The 19147-nt window shown below is 40.7% G+C and overlaps 1 protein-coding gene across 2 annotated transcripts in view; it reads right to left on the minus strand.

Annotated features, from left to right (window-relative positions):
- The window catches only part of crim1 (cysteine rich transmembrane BMP regulator 1 (chordin-like)), an 88044-nt gene that overhangs the window by 40222 nt on the left and 28675 nt on the right, over positions 1–19147 (minus strand). For both annotated transcript variants that reach the window (XM_053633906.1, XM_053633907.1), the window contains exons 3-5: positions 5048–5290; positions 3874–3994; positions 3407–3528 (exon numbers count right to left, since the gene is read on the minus strand). In XM_053633906.1, coding sequence (XP_053489881.1) covers positions 3407–3528; positions 3874–3994; positions 5048–5290 — 486 coding nt within the window. The remainder of the gene's footprint in view (positions 1–3406; positions 3529–3873; positions 3995–5047; positions 5291–19147) is intronic.

A 19147-nucleotide genomic window follows, 5' to 3' on the forward strand; every position in this document is an offset into this window, starting at 1 on the left:
TTGTCCAGCTGTACCCTGTTAGATTGAATGTTTATACAATTAATAGCTCTGCATGTCTACTCTTGGTTTGAGCCCTGGGTTTCATCTGTGAAGACAGTAATACAGTCAGTCTGCCTAAAGATGGCTAAACCTTGGATAGTTACATACCATAGTGAAATGGATATAAGCCTACTCAGTGAAGTCTGTAATCGGATATTGACTGTCAAATGAATTTTATGCTCTTGCACCATTACATCATCATCAAAACAGAGAAGAATGCTTACACACTCTGTACAGATGAGAGCTGATGGTTTAAAATGTTTAAATGACCTAATAAAAAAATAATTAATAACAATAAAATTAGTCATCAGATCTGAATGAATGAATCAGCCAGCCATTATTTCACCACTCATGTTAGTGTGAACAGAGATCAGTTGAGGGAAGAGACAATTTTCATGTTTAAATGCTGTGAGTGGCTTTTACCTAAGATCTTAAGACAGAGCCTGATGTGGATGATGCTGATAACTCATTTCCTAATGTCTTACAAATTTGGCAGTAATATATTTTTTTTCCATAAGTAGATTAGGTTATAAATGTATATGTAGGTGGGGAGGCTTTCAGTGGAATTGGAAAGGAATCTTTAAATGTGCTTTCTCCATTTTTACTTTTTGGGGGTGACCAATCTTTAAAATGCTGTGCCTTTATTTCTGGTTGAGATGCATGCAAATGAGAAACATACAGTATCTCACATTTTTGTAAATATTTGATTATATCTTTATATGTTACAACACTGAAGAAATGACACTTTGCTACAATGTAAAGTAGTGAGTGTACAGCTTGTGTAACAGTGTAAATTTGCTGTCCCCTCAAAATAACTCAACACACAGCCATTAATGTCTAAACCGCTGGCAACAAAAGTGAGTACACCCCTAAGTGAAAATGTCCAAATTGGGCCCAATTAGCCATTTCCCCTCCCCGGTGTCATGTGACTTGTTAGTGTTACAAGGTCTCAGGTGTGAATGGGGAGCAGGTGTGTTAAATTTGGTGTCATCGCACTCACACTCCCTCATACTGGTCACTGGAAGTTCAACATGGCATCTCATGGCAAAGAACTCTCTGAGGATCTGAAAAAAAGAATTGTTGCTCTACATAAAGATGGCCTAGGCTATAAGAAGATTGCCAAGACCCTGACACTGAGCTGCAGCACGGTGGTCAAGACCATACAGCGCTTTAACAGGACAGGTTCCACTCAGAACAGGCCTCACCATGGTCAACCATGGAAGTTGAGTGCACGTGCTCAGCGTCATATCCAGAGGTTGTCTTTGGGAAATAGACGTATGAGTGCTGCCAGCATTGCTGCAGAGGTTGAAGGGGTGGGGGGTCACCCTGTCAGTGCTCAGACCATATGACGCACACTGCATCAAATTGGTCTGCATGGCTGTCGTTCCAGAAGGAAGCCTCTTCTAAAGATGATGCACAAGAAAGCTCGCAAACAGTTTGCTGAAGACAAGCAGACTAAGGACATGGATTATTAGAACCATGTCCTGTGGTCTGATGAGACCAAGATAAACTTATTTGGTTCAGATGGTGTCGAGCATGTGTGGCGGCAACCAGGTGAGGAGTACAAAGAGAAGTGTGTCTTGCCTACAGTCAAGCATGGTGGTGGGAGTGTCATGGTCTGGGGCTGCATGAGTGCTGCCAGCACTGGGGAGCTACAGTTCATTGAGGGAAGCACGAATGCCGACATGTACTGTGACATACTGAAGTAGAGCATGATCCCCTCCCTTCTGAGACTGGGCCACAGGGCAGTATTCCAGCATGATAACGACCCCAAACACACCTCCAAGATGACCACTGCCTTGCTAAAGAAGCTGAGGGTGAAGGTGATGGACTAAAACCTATTGAGCATCTGTGGGGCATCCTCAAACGGAAGGTGGAGGAGCACAAGGTCTCTAACATCCACCAGCTCCATGATGTCATCATGGAGAAATGGAAGAGGACTCCAGTAGCAACCTGTGAAGCTCTGGTGAACTCCATGCCCAAGAGGGTTAAGGCAGTGCTGGAAAATAATGGTGGCCACACAAAATATTGACACTTTCGGCCCAATTTGGACATTTTCACTTAGGGGTGTACTCATTTTTGTTGCCAGCGGTTTAGACATTAATGGCTTTCTGTTGAGTTATTTTGAGGGGACAGCAAATTTACACTGTTACACAAGCTGTACACTCACTACTTTACATTGTAGCAAAGTGTCATTTCTTCAGTGTTGTGACATGAAAAGATATAATCAAATATTTACAAAAATTTGAGGGGTGTACTCACTTTTGTGAGATAGTGTATATATATATATAAAAAATCTTTGAGCACAATGACAAAAAAATTACATATTAGCAAGTGAAAATATCTTGAATATAGTCATATTTATCTAATACTTCCTATTACAGGATTATAATACACTAAATATATGAATATTAAATCTATTTCTACATATTTTAATTTCTAGCTTTGGATAGTCTTATTCTATTGGAAGATCATTTTTTCATTTCTAGCATGTATTTGTAGGGAGAAAGATGATCTGCCAATAAAATAAGACAATTTTAATGAGTAAACCCATCTAAAACAGGCTAAATTTGCCCATATTCAAAGAGTTTCACTTTATAAGATAACATTTTTTGCAGTGCAGTTAAAGGGTTTTCCCAGGCTAACAAACTTATGTTTTGGTGACAAAGCAAATGGCCACATAACAACAGTGGTTTTATTGTTGCTAATACTTAAGGGATGGGATCAAAATACCTACAGTGCTAAAATCAACATGAGCTAGATATGATTTATTAAGACTGCATGGATTGCACAGGAGTAACAGACCTCTCAGAGACTGAGAGTGATTTGAGGTTAGTTGGGCTAGCAATTGAAGAAGCAAGGTCATGCCCCTGCCTGTCTGTTTCCATTTCACTCAGCACATAATTGTACAAACAAAATCTAACTGCATTAATTCCAGAGTTCGCCATAAAAGCCACGACTGCAAAAAGACTAGTGTGTTTTCCTCAGTCAGGTACAAGAGTTCAGCTCATCACCTCTCGTCAAAGGACATACTGTATTCCTTCAAGGATAACATGGTATAACTTAAAGCAACTCTGTGACTCTTTGTTTCCTTTAAATAAATATACAGCGGGCTTTTCTGAGCTGTCTAAATGAGCTTGCTGCTGTGTGTTTACACTCCTTAAGAAGCTCATTATTAGGGACAGCATTAGTATGTTTGCATACACACATCACACACTCTGTCCTCTCACTGCAACTCAGTCAACAGACTCTGCTCTTGGCCTCTTGTCCAAGCTCAGTAACATTCTATGTGCACTCTTCACCTGTGAACCTCTCCTACACATACACACAGCCACACACACACAAACACTGAGCTAACAAGACCTACCATTGACACACTCGTACACATCACAGCACCGTCCCGGTGTTCCATCACCACGGGAGACCAAGTGGGGCTGTGTTCCTGCTGAGCACTGTGGGAAGGTGCAGACACCAGGCAAACACTCACACCTAACAGCGAGAAAAAGGCAAGACAGAGGAGATGAGAAAAAATATAAAAATATAAAAATATAAAAAGTAGACGGGGTGTCAATAACAATTCAAGGTACAGTTCAGAATGTAATCTCATCACTCATTTCTGGCAATTTATAGGCATGTGTTTCACTAAGCACTATAAAGCTTGAGTAAATAAGAGCATTTTAAAGCAGCATAAAGACACTGTTACAGCGCAGCCAAGCATAATCGAGATAAATGAATAGTGAAGTAAAGGATCATTGTCCTGGCTGTGAGAGCTGTGCTGATGAGACAGAGAGGTATGACAGAGATGTGATGTGTGTCTGTGTGTGTGTGTCTCACCTGGTGGGTAGTGTGCAGCATCCGTCGGCTGTGAGCCTGACCTGCGTTTCGTAGCTGTCTGCTGGACACTGCATGGGCTGTATGGGAGGACATTCCACCGTGCTGCAGTCCACACTGAAAACTGCCCACACAAACACACAATCACTAAACGTGTTAACACAATTTGTCAAATACTCAGGTAGGATTGCAAATAATTTGCCTTTGATTTCTCTCTCAGAGCAGCTCAATGCTGTTTAAACCAGAATACACAAAGTGCTGAAAACACACACACACACACACACACACAAACAAAAGGAAACAATTCCAGCACCTGTCACTTTGTTTACTGCAGCTACCAACAGGCGTTGTCAAGAAAACAAACAGGGGCCACTATCAACTGCTTTATGTGTATATATTCAAGTTGATACACTCTCCTTCATGTTTTACTGCAGGGGTGGACAAATCAGCAGCCTAGTCACCCAAGTAGGTTTAACAACCAGGAAAAAACCTACTCCTTATTGACTTTCACAAAACAAAAATGTTCATATTCAAACTTAATTCACTACACAATGGTGTGATTTGCGTCAATACTGTAATTACAGAGTGAGCTACTCATTCCAAATCCTGCCACCTGCTGCACTAGACACACTGGCCAAGGCATGATCTGTTTGATGGCGGAATGATTTTTACTAGGTGGATTAATTAGCGTGCATGTAAGACAGACTATCCTGTTAGAATCAGGAATAAGAATACACTTCAGCACAAAACTACATACACACACAGTATACTGCAATACATCTAGAATTTACTACACAGTCACCTAGCAGCTACACGTCAACAGATGCTAGCCACACTCTGAGAATATTTTTTCTGTGTGATGTCACACCACAGCGCATTTGGTGAGGTCACAAACATAATGAGTTACATTAGCAACTTTGTTAGAAGATGTTAATAATCATAAACTTGTTTGTTTCTCTTAGCACATACTAATGCACTTAACTAGCTAACTCCATATATGTTATTACATTACGTTGCTACCATTTTTACCTGGTTGGTTTTCTGGGCAAATAAAACATGAGATTGGACAGCACACAGTACATTTTAACTCATCAATGTATCATTTGCCCTCTCCTGTATATGTCAATTGTGAAATGTGTGTGCTCTGGTATCTTTCAGAGGAGTTTTGCATTCTTACCTGGTTTGCACTCGTACAGGTCGCAGCATTCTCCAGGTTTGCCAGAGCTTTTGGATACGAGGATGTTGAGATAGCCAGGTTGGCATACTTTTCTCAGACACCCAGAAGGACTGCACACACAGCGACTGGGCAGAGGGCAGCATTCGCCAGGTGGAGCGTAACCTTCAATCAGCACTGAGTCCTCAGGACAACGGGGAGAGAACTGTACCTCACACCTGGCTTTAGAGCAGTCCGGCCTCTCCTCTATAAATTGACAGAGAGAGAAATGTGGTCTGAATAAGGTTGATACAGATTATTTAATCCTGATTTAAACATACTTTGAAATCACTGACCTCAGCTACGTTCTTGCATTGGTTATTTGTGGTCATTTATATTTACATTTAGTCATTTGCAAACACACTGATGGACTTGATGCAGTTAGGTTTGGTTAGACAAATGCATGGCCTTGCCACCTCACTTGCACCTCCGACTGAACTCGAATCATACTGTACCTCTAAGTGACTGCCAAATGACAAAAACCAGAGAGACAAAAACTGTAAACAATTCAAGATGCAACACAAATACAAAGCGACTGGCTAATTCCTGTAATCCAGTGTAGACTAGAGCTTGTATGAGAATTTTTTGGCAGTGAGGAAATGTTGTCTTCCTCTGATGTTGTGAAGAAACAAATCTGCCCGGTCTGATGGCTGATGTAATGTTGCAACAATAGCTGGTCACTCTCTCCCATGAAAGCAAATGCACAGTGTGGTATGGTATGGTTACTAATCCAGAGCTATCCAGAGCCTGACCAAATATCTGTGTACCATTTTTCACTACATAATGGTACATGTGAAAGTAGGAGGAGCTTTCTGGACAATAGTATTGTGCTAATCTCCCATGCCACATTATTGTTAACAGTAAACACTAACAACAGTACGAATGGACCACCTTAAAGGTCTGCATTTGGTTATAAGTGGATCCAGCCGACCAAACAGAACTTTTCAGGTTTTCAGTTGTACACAGCAGGAATATTATCACACGAAAACAATTCTAGTCAGCTAGTGTTTTTCATAATGGCAGACTTGATTGAGTCATATGGCAATAAAATTAGCAACAAAATGTGGGTCCATGGGTGGCATGATGGCAGCATCTCCTTCACAGCTCCAGGGTCCCTGGTTCGGTCCCGAATTCTTTTTACTGTCTGTGTGGAGTTTCTGTGCATGTTCTCCCTGTGTTCATCTGGGTTTCCTCTGACTGTCCAAAAACATGCAGGTAGACAAATTGGCTATGCTGAATTGCCCCTATATATAAATGTGTGTTACCCTGCAAAGGTCTGACTTCCCATACAGTGTGCTTTCTCCCACCTTGTGCCAGTGTTGCCAGGATTGGCTCCATCACGACGCTGATCTGGATAAAGCAGCTACTGAACATGAAAGAATAAATGCGGGTTCATGGATTTGTTACTGTGCTGTACCAAACTCTCTGGTGAAAAAGTGCTTTATTGTCCTCTGGGGTCAAAGTGCACCTCTTTTATAAACACATTCTTGACATTCAGGGGACTGCTTCCACACATTCAATCTAAAGGTAGGAGGAATGAAGGACTAATAAAAACACAACATGGAAAGGAAAAGAAAGGTAAAAACAAATGTCAGTAGGACAAGAGAAAACACCAGGCATTTTTTTAAATGATTTTTTATGGAGGAAGTTATGAAGTTCTTCTGTGTGGAGCAGACAGCCTCACAAAATACACATCGTTTTGTATCCCTCAAACACTCAGAAAAACAAAACAAAACAACAACTAAAGGAACTGGGAACACAAGGGTGTTGATGCTGAACAAAATCAAATTGCAAAACTTTCATCACTTCTTGTAGTCTTAAACTGCAACATCAGTTCATAACATATAATGCTAGGTGTAAGTTCTGCTGTTTGTTTGATATAAACCATGCAGAAAGACAATTGCGTCTAATGTACCTATTATGTAGAGACAATATGGCCCATTACTCCCTTTTGATGTGTGAGGAGAGAGGAGTCCTTACTGGAGCTGCTCCTCTCCTAAGCAAGAAAGTGTAATTACCTCCAATGAAGGGTAGCAAGAGAAAGGAGAGTAGGGGGAGAGCATAATGCCCGCAAATACACAATAAGAATAGCAAAGAGACAGCTATTTAAAAAGCAGCTCATATTTAAGTGCAGTGTTTATGTGTCATTATGCAAGAGCATGTCACTGCGTTTTTGTTTTTTTTTTGTTCGGGAAGAGAAAGTGGAGAAAATGACGATAGAATTATGACTTAAATTTGAAATGACTCAACAGGCAGAGAAATAGCATGCAAAGATGAAGAGTGGCGTGATTAAAAGTCAGCTCTGAGAAAGGAAATAACGTCCAACTTCGTTAAAATTGCAAGAACAAGCAAGTGAAATAAAGCGGTGTCTAACATGGTGAGAAAATGAGACCTGCATAAATTTAGTCAGTTACAGCCTACTGAAGAAGATGTGCTCCGATAAAGTGCACCAAACCAGGCAGAAAAGCCCACCACATGCACCATTTTGCACTCAGAGGAAACCATTCAGAAGTGCTTCTATGTTTGAACGATGAATTCGGGAGTACGTTTGAAATGGGTTTTTTTTTTTTTTGGTGAATAAAACGAGCGCCTATGTTGAGGCTATAAATCTTTTCTAAGTCCTCCTTTCTCTATCTCACTCCTTCTCTCTCAAACCTTCACGATCCCTTTTCCATCTGCTCTTTCTGCCTGCCAAAACCCATCATAATGTGCTCAAAAGCTACACATGACCATCAGTGGACAAATTCACTTTGTATGTTCCATTTCTTGCTGGTGTACCAGCTTGGACTGACTTTTAATAAATTTGATCAATTTTCTCCTGGGCACATGAACAGCAGCTCCAGGACATGGCAATGACCTGCAAGAGCCTCTCAACATTTCATAGCCACGTCTGCTCGTGCTCCTGCTTACCATGGAAGGATTGTGGGTAATGCCCTGAGCAAATTTTCCCCATTTATTTGGAGCAGAGTATGGGCTCAAAAGAGCAGGAATATGGAAACCTTAATAAGCACACATTATGACACAGAAATGGCTGTGCCCGGGTCATTTTCGGTGCTGGAAAGTCAGGGGGAATGAGCACCGTTAATGGAGTATTCGTGAAAACATGGAGCATGTCAACAAAAAGAGAACGATAATAGTCCACTGTAGCAACCCAGATGCAAGAGGAGGTTTTTTTAAAGCTTGTTTTTCTCTTTCACAACATTTTTTTTTTGTAATGGCCAATGTTTGCCACTATTGCCATCATTCCAGGGATCTGCGAGCAGCTGGAGTGACACGTTCAGCCGGGAGAGAGGAGCCGCTGCCTGCACAGTAATGCACAGTCCAGACAGACCTGGCACTACTGCCGCATGAGACACAAATAGACCTGGGACTTCTGCTTCAATTTATAACTTACGGTAAAAAAAAAAGAAGTCTGACCTGTTTATCCAATATATAAGGTAAAACTGACAAAGATGTCACACACTTGCTTATTATTGTCCAAATGAATGATCCAGTAAGTCCTCAAATGCATCATCTTAGTGGCAGTCATTATGAGAGGCACACTTCTGGCAAGGAATGATTAGTTTTACACAATAAAGTCATTATTTGATATTCCAGTGTGCCAATGCAGGTCACATAGACAAACCTAAATAATGAAGAGATTGAGGCAGAAAGGAAACAAAAAGTGAGAGACCCTCATGAGCTAAATGTAGAAAAACACACACTTTTCCTGGCCTCTGTATTTGTACTTAAAGCTTAAAAGGGGCTTACTTTATGGGCTTATTTCAGGTTATGACATGAATTTGTGCTGTGCCAATCAAACTGATCATGTGAGGTGGCAAATAAATGAAAAGTGCATAGAACAAAAAAGACAAGATTGAGCCAGCGAATTTATGTATCAAGTGATACCAAGCAGAAATCACATTCAAGATGCATAAAGTAAAATGACTTGTATCAAATAGGCCTAGATGTGAGACCATGCAAGAAATACTGTAAGCAAGACTGTTGGTTAAAAGGAAATCATTGGTAGGCTCGACAGATACGGATGTAGCTAAAGATGCAAAAAAAAACATTGACTATATTCTTAGCCTTCTCATGCATAGCATCACTTTTATAGATAAACTAATAAATGATGCAGATTATTTCTTCAATATTCATTGAAATAAAAAATGAAACACGAACCCACAACCCAAAGCAAATTACTATGTACCTAATAACGGGTACAAGTAGGCTCTCTTTGCATTTTTCTTGCACTATAGAGCAACACAGTAAGAGAAATCATGCTGGCTGCTGTGAAACATGACTCCTAAGCGTGAGAATTGCTCAGAGCCAAGCTGCTGTAATAAAATGGCTCTCTTCTCCCATTCCCCTCCTCGTATTTCAGCCAGCTGTGGACGCGCCATGCAGACGGAGGCAGCGGAGGGTATCCATGGCGAAGGATGGGATTAAAATGAGCAGGCATCGATATGATCCTCCATTGACTCATTAACAACCATGCTTAATCTAGTCTGTCAGAGAAAACATGCTGCAGCCCAGCACACACAAACACACATTTCACTGAACAAAAGGCTCTACAGGGCCTCAGATGAATTACAATGGTACAGACATTTACGGTAAAGGCACAGACATTCAATAAACTTTCTAGAGGGCAAAATTCTCCACTGACCAATCACTACCTGCTTACAACACAGTAAAGCCAGATTTATCGAGTCACTCTAACGGTTTATGGAAAACAACTGCCTTAATACATCTGACTTGCCTTTACTTAGCTGTGTAAAATTGGTACAAATGAGTACCATACATACATGCATTTAGTTACAGTGATCAATACCCAATTTCCATTAAACATCTGAATGAACTCAGGTTTTACCATGAATTGTCTTTAAAAAAGAGTTTTTTAAATGCATGGGAAAAACCTTGGTCATGATGAGACAGTGTTTGTGTGATATAATCATAAATGATATTACACGGCCCTGATATCCAGTGACATCTATTCTGATTACTGTATATATTACATTACCAGACCTACCAACCTTTACACAGTTTGTACAGGAGCTCTGCAATTTAAAATGGGAGGAAGCTAGTATGAGTTATCACTCAATTTCTCCCAATAAAATGGGGCATGAGTCAATCAACATATGAATCTGGAATGATTTGCACAGGTATTTTGAACTCTCCAATAATAACCTGCACTTCCTGGAAGCCACGCCCACTTCCTCTATCTTATGTACTCACAACTCATGGACTTCCTAGCTTTCTGCAAACATGGCACTTTCGGTTTTCAGCCGAAAGAGAAAAATGGAGGAAGATTTTGCTCTAAAGATGTTAAATAGGCCTAACAGATCTAACAGTTTTTTATTGATGGTGATAAATAGAAAGTGATTAAAACGTGCTTTTTTTGACCAGCCCTCTCCTGCTCTGTCCTGGGTCAGTCACTGTAGATGCTCAAAAACTCAAAGTAGAATCAACAGTGAAAATGTCGGCCATGTGAGCACTAGACTGCCAATTTGTAAAAGGATTATATAGAAAATATACTGTTGCCATGATATTTCCTTTTCCACTTGTTTCTCTGCTAGCCAAAATGGAGTGTTCTTGCTCATCCTTCAAGTACAGGCTCCTACAATGGCTCCTCCAAATGGCTTTGTCCAGTTGAGAGCCTGGAGCACGAGGCCAGTGAAAGTGGCCTAGAGAGAGATCTGTACTGAACACAGAATCATTAGACAATGATGGACTGTCCCTTCATACCTTATTCAGATACACATACACCACAGGAACTACAGCCGCTTTAACGACTGCATTATCAATACGTCTGAGATGACTTTCTACTGCTTACATCTGAGTTTAGAATGTAGGCTGGAGTATTACATTAGTGCACATTTATTATTAATACACAGAAATTCCAGCCACTATATATTTTAAGTTGTAAATTGCCAAAAACAACACTTTAGATTGTTTACCTTGTTTTGTCCAAGGACTTTTCCAACACAGTTGGAAACCACCTGAAAACAGTCCCAGTCAATGTTAACCACATATAATTAGATTTTTTAAAAAACTTGTCAGTTATTTTATTTTAGCATTAAAAGGTGAATGATTGCTAATGTTTTATAAACTTTTTTCAGTTAAACATTGCTTCTTAATAATAATAATAATAATAATAATAATAATAATAATAATAATAATAATACATGGTGGCTTAGTGGTTAACATGTTTGCCTTGCACCTCCAGGGTTAGGGGTTTGATTCCTGCCTCCACCCTGTGCACGGAGTTAGCATGTTCTCCTCATGCTTTAGGGGTTTCCTCCCCCAGTCCAAAGGTTTGCATTGTAGTCTGATTGACATCTCTAAATTGTCCATAGTGTGTGAATGTGTGCACGCTTGTGCCCTGACATGGGTTGGCACCCAGTCCAGAGTGTCCCACCACCTTGTGCCCCAAGCCCCCTGAGATAGGCTCCAGGCTCCCCGTGACCCTGCTTAGGATAAGCATTAAAGAAAATGGATGGATGGATGGAGTGTGGGGTTAAAGCACCCTTTGTAAATAGCACCCCAGTGTCCAGTTCTTACCAATTTAAATAAAAAAAAAATTTCTGTTCAAGGTTTGAGACAGTAGTTCAGTGCTTATGTCATGAAATGCCTACTGATTGGCTGATGGCATCCATGTTTTTAAGTAAAACACTCACCATTAGAAATACACTTTAAAAAACGACATTTCTGTGTCATAAAAACGACATCAGTACACCAAATTTTGGCTGGATTGGACTTAATGTTACTAAGAAATACCTATTCAAACTTAACCCTGCCTCCCACTTACGACAATGCCAAAAAAATTTGCACATAGCCTTGGAATCTTGTCTTGAACGTGTCTTTCACGTTTCATTAATGTTTCATTAAAATTCAAGCACTCACTTATGAGTTACAGCTGCTCGAGGAAATTAAACTCTGCCCTCAAAGGATTGATTCCCACGGGTGAAGAATTTTTTTGTGTCTGCCCCTTTTGGTCAGAAATTTTAATTGATTAATTTAGTAGATATCATTGTGATGCATAATTATCATTTATACCTAGAAATTTCCTCTAGAATTATACACAAATATTTCACTGGAAATAATCCTTGACAAGCATTATGACTGTGCATCATTCCACCCACCATATTATTTATTGAGCACACAAGATAACAACATACCTGCTGGGCATTTAAAGAATGCATCTGGGTTCCCTGTGGAGGGAATACGTTCTCCAAAGCATCTTTAATAAACCACATGAAGAGCTAGACTACATCTAAACAAAAATAGAAAGCATCTTGGTTAATATGGAAAGATAAAAAAGAATGAAATGAAGAGTCTTAGAACATTTCCTGAAGGACATATTGAGATTGGAGGGATCACCAGATCCTCCACCACCTGCTCCAGAGGGTCAAGCAACCACTACAAACCATTTTTATCCATTTTCTTATCTGCCATGGTAGTATAATTCAGTTTAGACTAACTTTATTGTGCCTCCACAAGAGAAGCATGTATATCTGCCACCATTAAGCACTCATTAGCTCTTTCAGTAGCTCTCTTCGTGGAGAAGTGTTATATTAGCCCTGGGAGCCTGGGTTTTGTTCAATAAAGGCCCCTCCACACTGCCATCAGTGCACGGATGAAGCCTTAAGCATGAAAGGAAATATAGAATGGCTTGATGAAGAGATGTATACAATTTCATGACAACCCAAGGGCATACAGTATGATTCAATAGCTTATAAACAGAGTCAGTATAAATGTTAATTTCAAGGAAAGAGATTATCAGGTCACCATTGAGCACCAGCTCTTGTAACTGTGATTACTGGATTTGACGATTATTGGATTTAACTCAGAGACTGACAATGTACGAGATTTCTTTCTCCACATCTAGCCTGTCTGTTAAATATAGTAACAGACAGACCTAGGAAGACAGACCTGCGGGGGAAAAAATACAGATGAGCTTAAAAAATGTTTAAAACATGTGACTAAAATACAACCTCTGGAAGGCCACCATGTCGAGATGCCCATGGTGAAAGGGACGTTCTCTGATGTACTGATAGCTGTGCATGTCATTATAGAGTCAGTATAGCCTGCAGGTAAAGCTACAACTTCATCTCATTCAGTTAACACTGTCATCCAGTTGACAGCTGAGTGGCTGTCTGCATGACAAGTCAAAGAGAAAGTGTGTGTGAAAAAGATATGAAAAGTAAAAAACGAGCATAAGGCAAGATGAAATCTGAAAAGCATAAACCATGGTTAGAGGTGAAAGCTAAGGGAAGCACAGAAGAAAATAGAGATGGACAGACGAAACAAAAGAGTGAAAGTCAAAAAGATTTTTAAAAATGCCAACAAAGTAAGGTGAACTAGTGAGAGAGTTAGAGAGTGCAAATCGCTGACCCGTAGCCAGGAAGGTTGAGGATCGATGTGTTTCGGGTTAGGAGTCTGATGCATGAGTTTGCATGAATAATGCGTCTTTCTCTTTCTTGTATTCTGGGATCTGCATATGGAGATGTGCTCAAACACACACTGCATTATTTAGGTATTTATTTGCTTTATTTCACAGCAGCCGTGTGTGTGTGTGTGTGTGTGTGTGTGTGTGTGTGTGTGTGTGTAGCGTACTGATTGGCTATATAAATTAGGGAAATGAGTAAAAGCAGGCTGTAACTGTGCTCATTCTCTGAAAGCATTACAGAGAGAAAGAGAGAGAGAGAGAGAGAGAGAGAGAGAGAGAGAGAGAGACGTCTAGCTAATTAAAAGCCTGCTAAAACACCAGCAGGAATTAAAAGTTGCTCTGTCCGCTCACCATGCTGGTGGAACACAGCCCCAGTGTGAGTTTACTCATTCTCTAAAGATTCATGCGGCTCTGGGCTTAAAAGTATTGAGCTAGCTGCTAATTTTAGCTGGCTAGCTAAAAATTAGGAAAAGAAAACCCTGCCGAAAAATCAAGCTTATTCTGTCCAGCTAGGTCAAGCTAGTAGAAAAGAAATCGTTTCTGAATAACCACTACTACTGCTACTGCTATGGCCAAAATTATGTGGACACATGAGTTCTAAACATCCCATTTCCAAAACCATGGGCATTAATACGGAGCTGTTCCTCCTTCGCTGTTGTAACAGCCTGCACTCTTCTGAGAAGAATTTCCTCTAGACTGGCGAGAAGTTGAAAATCCAGTTCCAGAGGCGAACCTATATTATATAGAGGCCCCAGGTAAAATAAATACATGAGGCCCGTCTGCCAGATTTGTGTTATTTTGTCTTTGTGTTACCCAGAGATGTAATTATACAATGTACATTTAAAAGTAGCCAAAACCATCTAACAGAACAATTTACAAAAAGGAAGTCAAATATCAGTGTGGAAGCAAATTGTCAATGTTTAACTAATATTAATTAAGCATTAACTAACGTAAAGTATTCATTCATGGAAGCAGCAGACATAGTACCGGTACTTGCCAAGCGGTGCTGCCGGTGTTGTGAACATCAATTCCGGTACCTATTGCATTTCAGCCCACATTAAAAAATGTTGTAGGATTTTTTTCTCTCATGACCCAATTAAGAACTGCTAACACTAGCTAACTCTTCCCAATAATTAATCTTATAATAAGGGGAAATTGTATTTGTTTGTATTTAATCTTTAATTCATTCATCACTATCTCTATCACTTACAACTGTCCTGTTTCCTCTTTTCCTCCTCTTCTTGTTTTCTCTTACCCTTTTGCCAGCTAGGTATGTCCTCCTCATTTTCAGGAATTAAAGCTCGCACAAGTCGAGTGTGAAGGGGTGGCACAGGAGCATAAACAAGTCTTCAAATGAGATAGGCCCCCTTTGCTGAGCATTATTTTAAGATGAAAATTTCAGATTATTTAAATGATCAGCCCTCAGGGGCCCTCACAGAAAGCGGGGCCCCAGGCAATTGCCTGCCCTGTAGATATGCCTCTGTCCAGTTCATCCCAAAGGTGTTCAGTGGGGTTGAGGACAGGGCTCTCTGCAGTCCACTCGGGTTCTTCCACCCCAACCTTGGTAAACCGTATCTTTATGGACCTCACTTTGTGCACAGGGGCATTGGAACTGCTGGAACATGTCTGGGCCTCTTAGTTCCAGTCAAAGGATTATGCTTTATAACAGTTAATGCTACAGAATACAAAAACATTCTAGACCATTAAGTGTTTCCAAGTTTGTGGCAAGACTCTCATATAGGTGTGATGGTCAGATGTCAACATGCTTTAGACCACATAGTGTACACTGTAAATAAATAATTTTTAATTGGATGGTGGATTTTTAAATTAATCTGAGGTTATGGCCAAGAAAACCATGAAAAACACAACACGGTACATTTTCTATATATCCTTTTTTAAAAGCTATCTAATGTCCACATGTCCGACAATTATGACTGTTCATCTGCTCTTCGGAGTAGGAAGTAGCTTGGGAACTCAATATTTTGTAGGAGTTTTTCTCTCATGACCCAATTTTTAACCAAAAAGCTTTAAACTAACATGATTTGTCATTGTCCCTTTTATTTAGACACAGTGTTGAAATATGACCCCCCCACCGGCAAAACATAAACGGAAACAAGCAGCCTGTCAAACCAAGCGCTCAGTCCTTCCCACTTCACCAGTCTAGCATCTTTGTCTGATTTGGAGCCAGGAAGAACCCTGGTGTTTGTGTGTGCATGTTACAAATGAGATTCCTGCACCTCGTGCTGACTCTCTGCCTGACAAATAAACACGAGCCCCAATGACACAGCGAGAGAATGAGCTCATGAAGAAGGAACCCTTGCTTCAGAACACAGTATTAGTGATCCACCCCTTATCTGTTACACACTGATACACAGTTACACACATTGAAGCACTTCTGTTGTTTGCTATACAGATGTGTTACTGCCTTCTTTTTTTCACTTTTCATCATTGTGTGCATTTTGCAAATAATGGAACATTTGCTATGAACAGGAAAATCCATGCCAAGTGACCGGGGCCATACATCAACTTATTTCTGTCAATAGCCACAAAAAAACCCAATAGAGCAAAATCAGGGAGAGTTACAGCTCAACAATTCTGCTGAGCTGAAATCTGTAGGCACGTCTACCAAGTCTGAGGATTACTGAGAGCTTCGGAAAAGGAAAAAATTTAAGTCAGAATAAACTAAAACAACACTGTCTACTGTCTACCTCATTCTGTACCCAACTATATAACATGCACTTTCACTGTCTTTCATGCTTTTGTTTTATTTACTGTGACCTTGCTTTTGTGTGTGTGTGTGTGTGTGTGTGTGTGAGTGTGTGTGTGCGTGCCTGCAAGGGTGGGGCTCATCAGGAGCCAGAAGGATTAGAGCACTGCTGTCTTATTAAAAACCTTCAGTTTCTGGAAAAATGTGCCGTGTGCGAGTCTCCACCTATAGCAAACACGAATGCTGGATTAGGCTAGATGTGCAGTGAGTAATTTCATCAGCAGCTAAAAATGTCTTTCACCACGTTCTCAATGTTACTCTCTTCAGCGAACAGATAAAGCACCTGCAATGTTTCCTCACAAACATCAAAAAACAGCATTCCCCATAAACAGTGCTTTTTAAAAGTCGCAGATTACAATTCACAAATCAAGAACAATGGAAAAATAGAACAATCAAATTCACCCCCAAATGTCTAATCCATGTTCATGGACGAGTCCATGATATAAAACATGATTAGTGTGAGTTCAAAGCCAAATTCTTTGGAGGATTACGTATGTCTGGCGTGAAAAGACAAAGGTGATGATGAATGATGGACTTGATTTTTACACTGCCTGAAACACTGCAGAGGGAAACAATTTGAAACCAAAAGCTAAAGCTTATGTACATCATCATTTTGTCTTTTGCAGATTTCACAGTGCATCACAGCTTGTCTTAATAAACACCGCAGATATTCTCAGCCTTTACAGCTTTAAAGTGCATCTATTCATTGATCACAGCTGTAGGGTCAGTGCAACACCGACAAGTTGATGGAAATCTCAGCATTATAGATGTTGTTTGGTTTTCAGCCTGAATAACCCCAGCCATATGATGAATAACTGAGGATAAAAACACAAGGTGCAGCGTTTTTGTCACAAAAAAATGTAAACACATCTTTCTCTACAAGGATTCCCACAAACACAGTTTCCAGGTTATTTTTCCCACTTTTGGGCAACACATACTTCTCTCTCTCTCTCATGGTATCTCGCCAAGGGGTCATTAGATGGATTAGGATTAGAGTGCTTCCAGCGGAAACACTGTAATTGGTGCCCGTTTGGACCGTTTGCATCTCTCCTGCTGCTGAGCCTTGGAAAAAAGTGGCCATTCTCACACACCTCCGGATCCCTCCATCAGACAGACAGACAAACAGGAGGGGAGGGAGGGAGAGAAGAAGGAAAAGCAGGAAAGGAGGAATTCTTACTGAGTGACTCGGGCCTCAGCTATGCACTCCACCCACACAGGCTGGAAATGGCTAGATTTCGAGTGTTTAGGCCAGGCTAACACCCACCTACTCTCGCTGTCTCATATCCTCCTAACCAGCCTGCCTCGTGTGCGTTTCAGTAAGCTTTGAGGACCAGTCTTCCAGAAGAGAAACAGAGAGAAAGAGAGTGTGAGCGAGGGAGCCGTCTGAGCTGAAATGAGCTGGTGTAAGATGAGTGCTTCAGATGGAATGGCAAATGAAAGCGCCCGTCCAAGCGAGCGAAATAAATAACAAGGATGTGGTCCAGATGAAATTGCCACCAAGTGTGGAGAAATGACTTGAAAGATTAGTGTGTTTCTAACATGAAAAACAGGCAGGGGCGATGAGAGGAAACGAAAAGAAGCTCAGGCATAATGACTTCATCTCCATGCTCCATGCTTCCCTAAGGAAGGCCCGTAAACGCAATATGAATAATGACTCGGCTTGTGCTTCACTTGTACTTTGAGAGAAAATCTTCGGTTTCATCTTAGAATCTGACATTTAATCCAATACGAATGCTTTTTACTATTAATACTGCAACAAGAACAAAAATAAAATCTCAACAAACTGACCACTAATGATGTGACAGATGCAGTGTAGACAAAAATGCAGTCTCAGACATCTCACCTCCAGGTAGTTAGTAAATGATAAGGACAGTGCAGTTATGAAGTGTGTCTGCGTCTGATCATTTTTGTGTGAAAGTTAACAGAAGCATCGGCTTCATCGAATGCCGTTCGGGTTCCAGCGCTCCCCTTATCCAATAATCTCAAAGACAAATACCATTAGTCAAAGATGTGCTGTGACGTGAGCCTTCAAAATTCCAATCTGCCACCTCGAACAATCTGCACTTTCTCTCTTTCGTAGCCTTGTGCTCTCCTCCCTCTCGCTCTGTCCGTTTTTCAGGCTGTCCTTGAGGCACTGGAGGAGTGCGACATTCCGCTGTAGAGTCGCGCTTCCTGCATTCCTGCCATAGCACAGTCAGTCATGCAGAACCCCACACAGCAAGGGTCCACAAATTATTTCCCAACATGTGTTCTACAGGGTTATTAATAAGCAAGGCAGCACAGACAGGACATCCATGGGGGAGGTTGTAAAAGGCTGTAAAAGGGCTTACATGCAATGGAAACAAATATGGTCTAAATAGACATAGTGTTTAGTGTGTGTGTATGTGTGTGTGTGTGTGTGTGTGTGATGATCCTGCTGGCAATAAGTAGACAAATGAGGTTAAACCATGAGGTTAAACCATGAGCCTTGCCCTGCCTCATGCAGCACATGCACTAATTTCATCGAACAAATTTACTGTGTGTAATTCTGCCGCAGTGTGACCATAGCTGATTGGTAGATTTTGTCTCCTAACAGGTTAGGAAACAGAAATGTAACAACTACTCTTCTTCTCAACATCATTACATCAGCACAGTGACTTGTGAGTCACAATATCCAGGCATGCTTGCATTTTTTTTTTGTTGTTTGTTGTTTTGTTTTTTTGCTCATGGCATTATGCTTGTACTTTGTCCTGCAGGTCAACTAAACCGTGTGTGGAACTTGCTTTGGGAGCACAAAAAATCCCAGCATCCACATGAACAGCAGCTGCAAACGAGGCATGGCCACAAGCGCTGCCCAGAAAATGCTAAGTACAGCAGTGAGTTATTACAT

This window comes from Ictalurus furcatus, chromosome 9 (genome assembly GCF_023375685.1).
Source record: "Ictalurus furcatus strain D&B chromosome 9, Billie_1.0, whole genome shotgun sequence".
In the NCBI taxonomy this organism is placed as follows: Eukaryota; Metazoa; Chordata; class Actinopteri; order Siluriformes; family Ictaluridae; genus Ictalurus; species Ictalurus furcatus.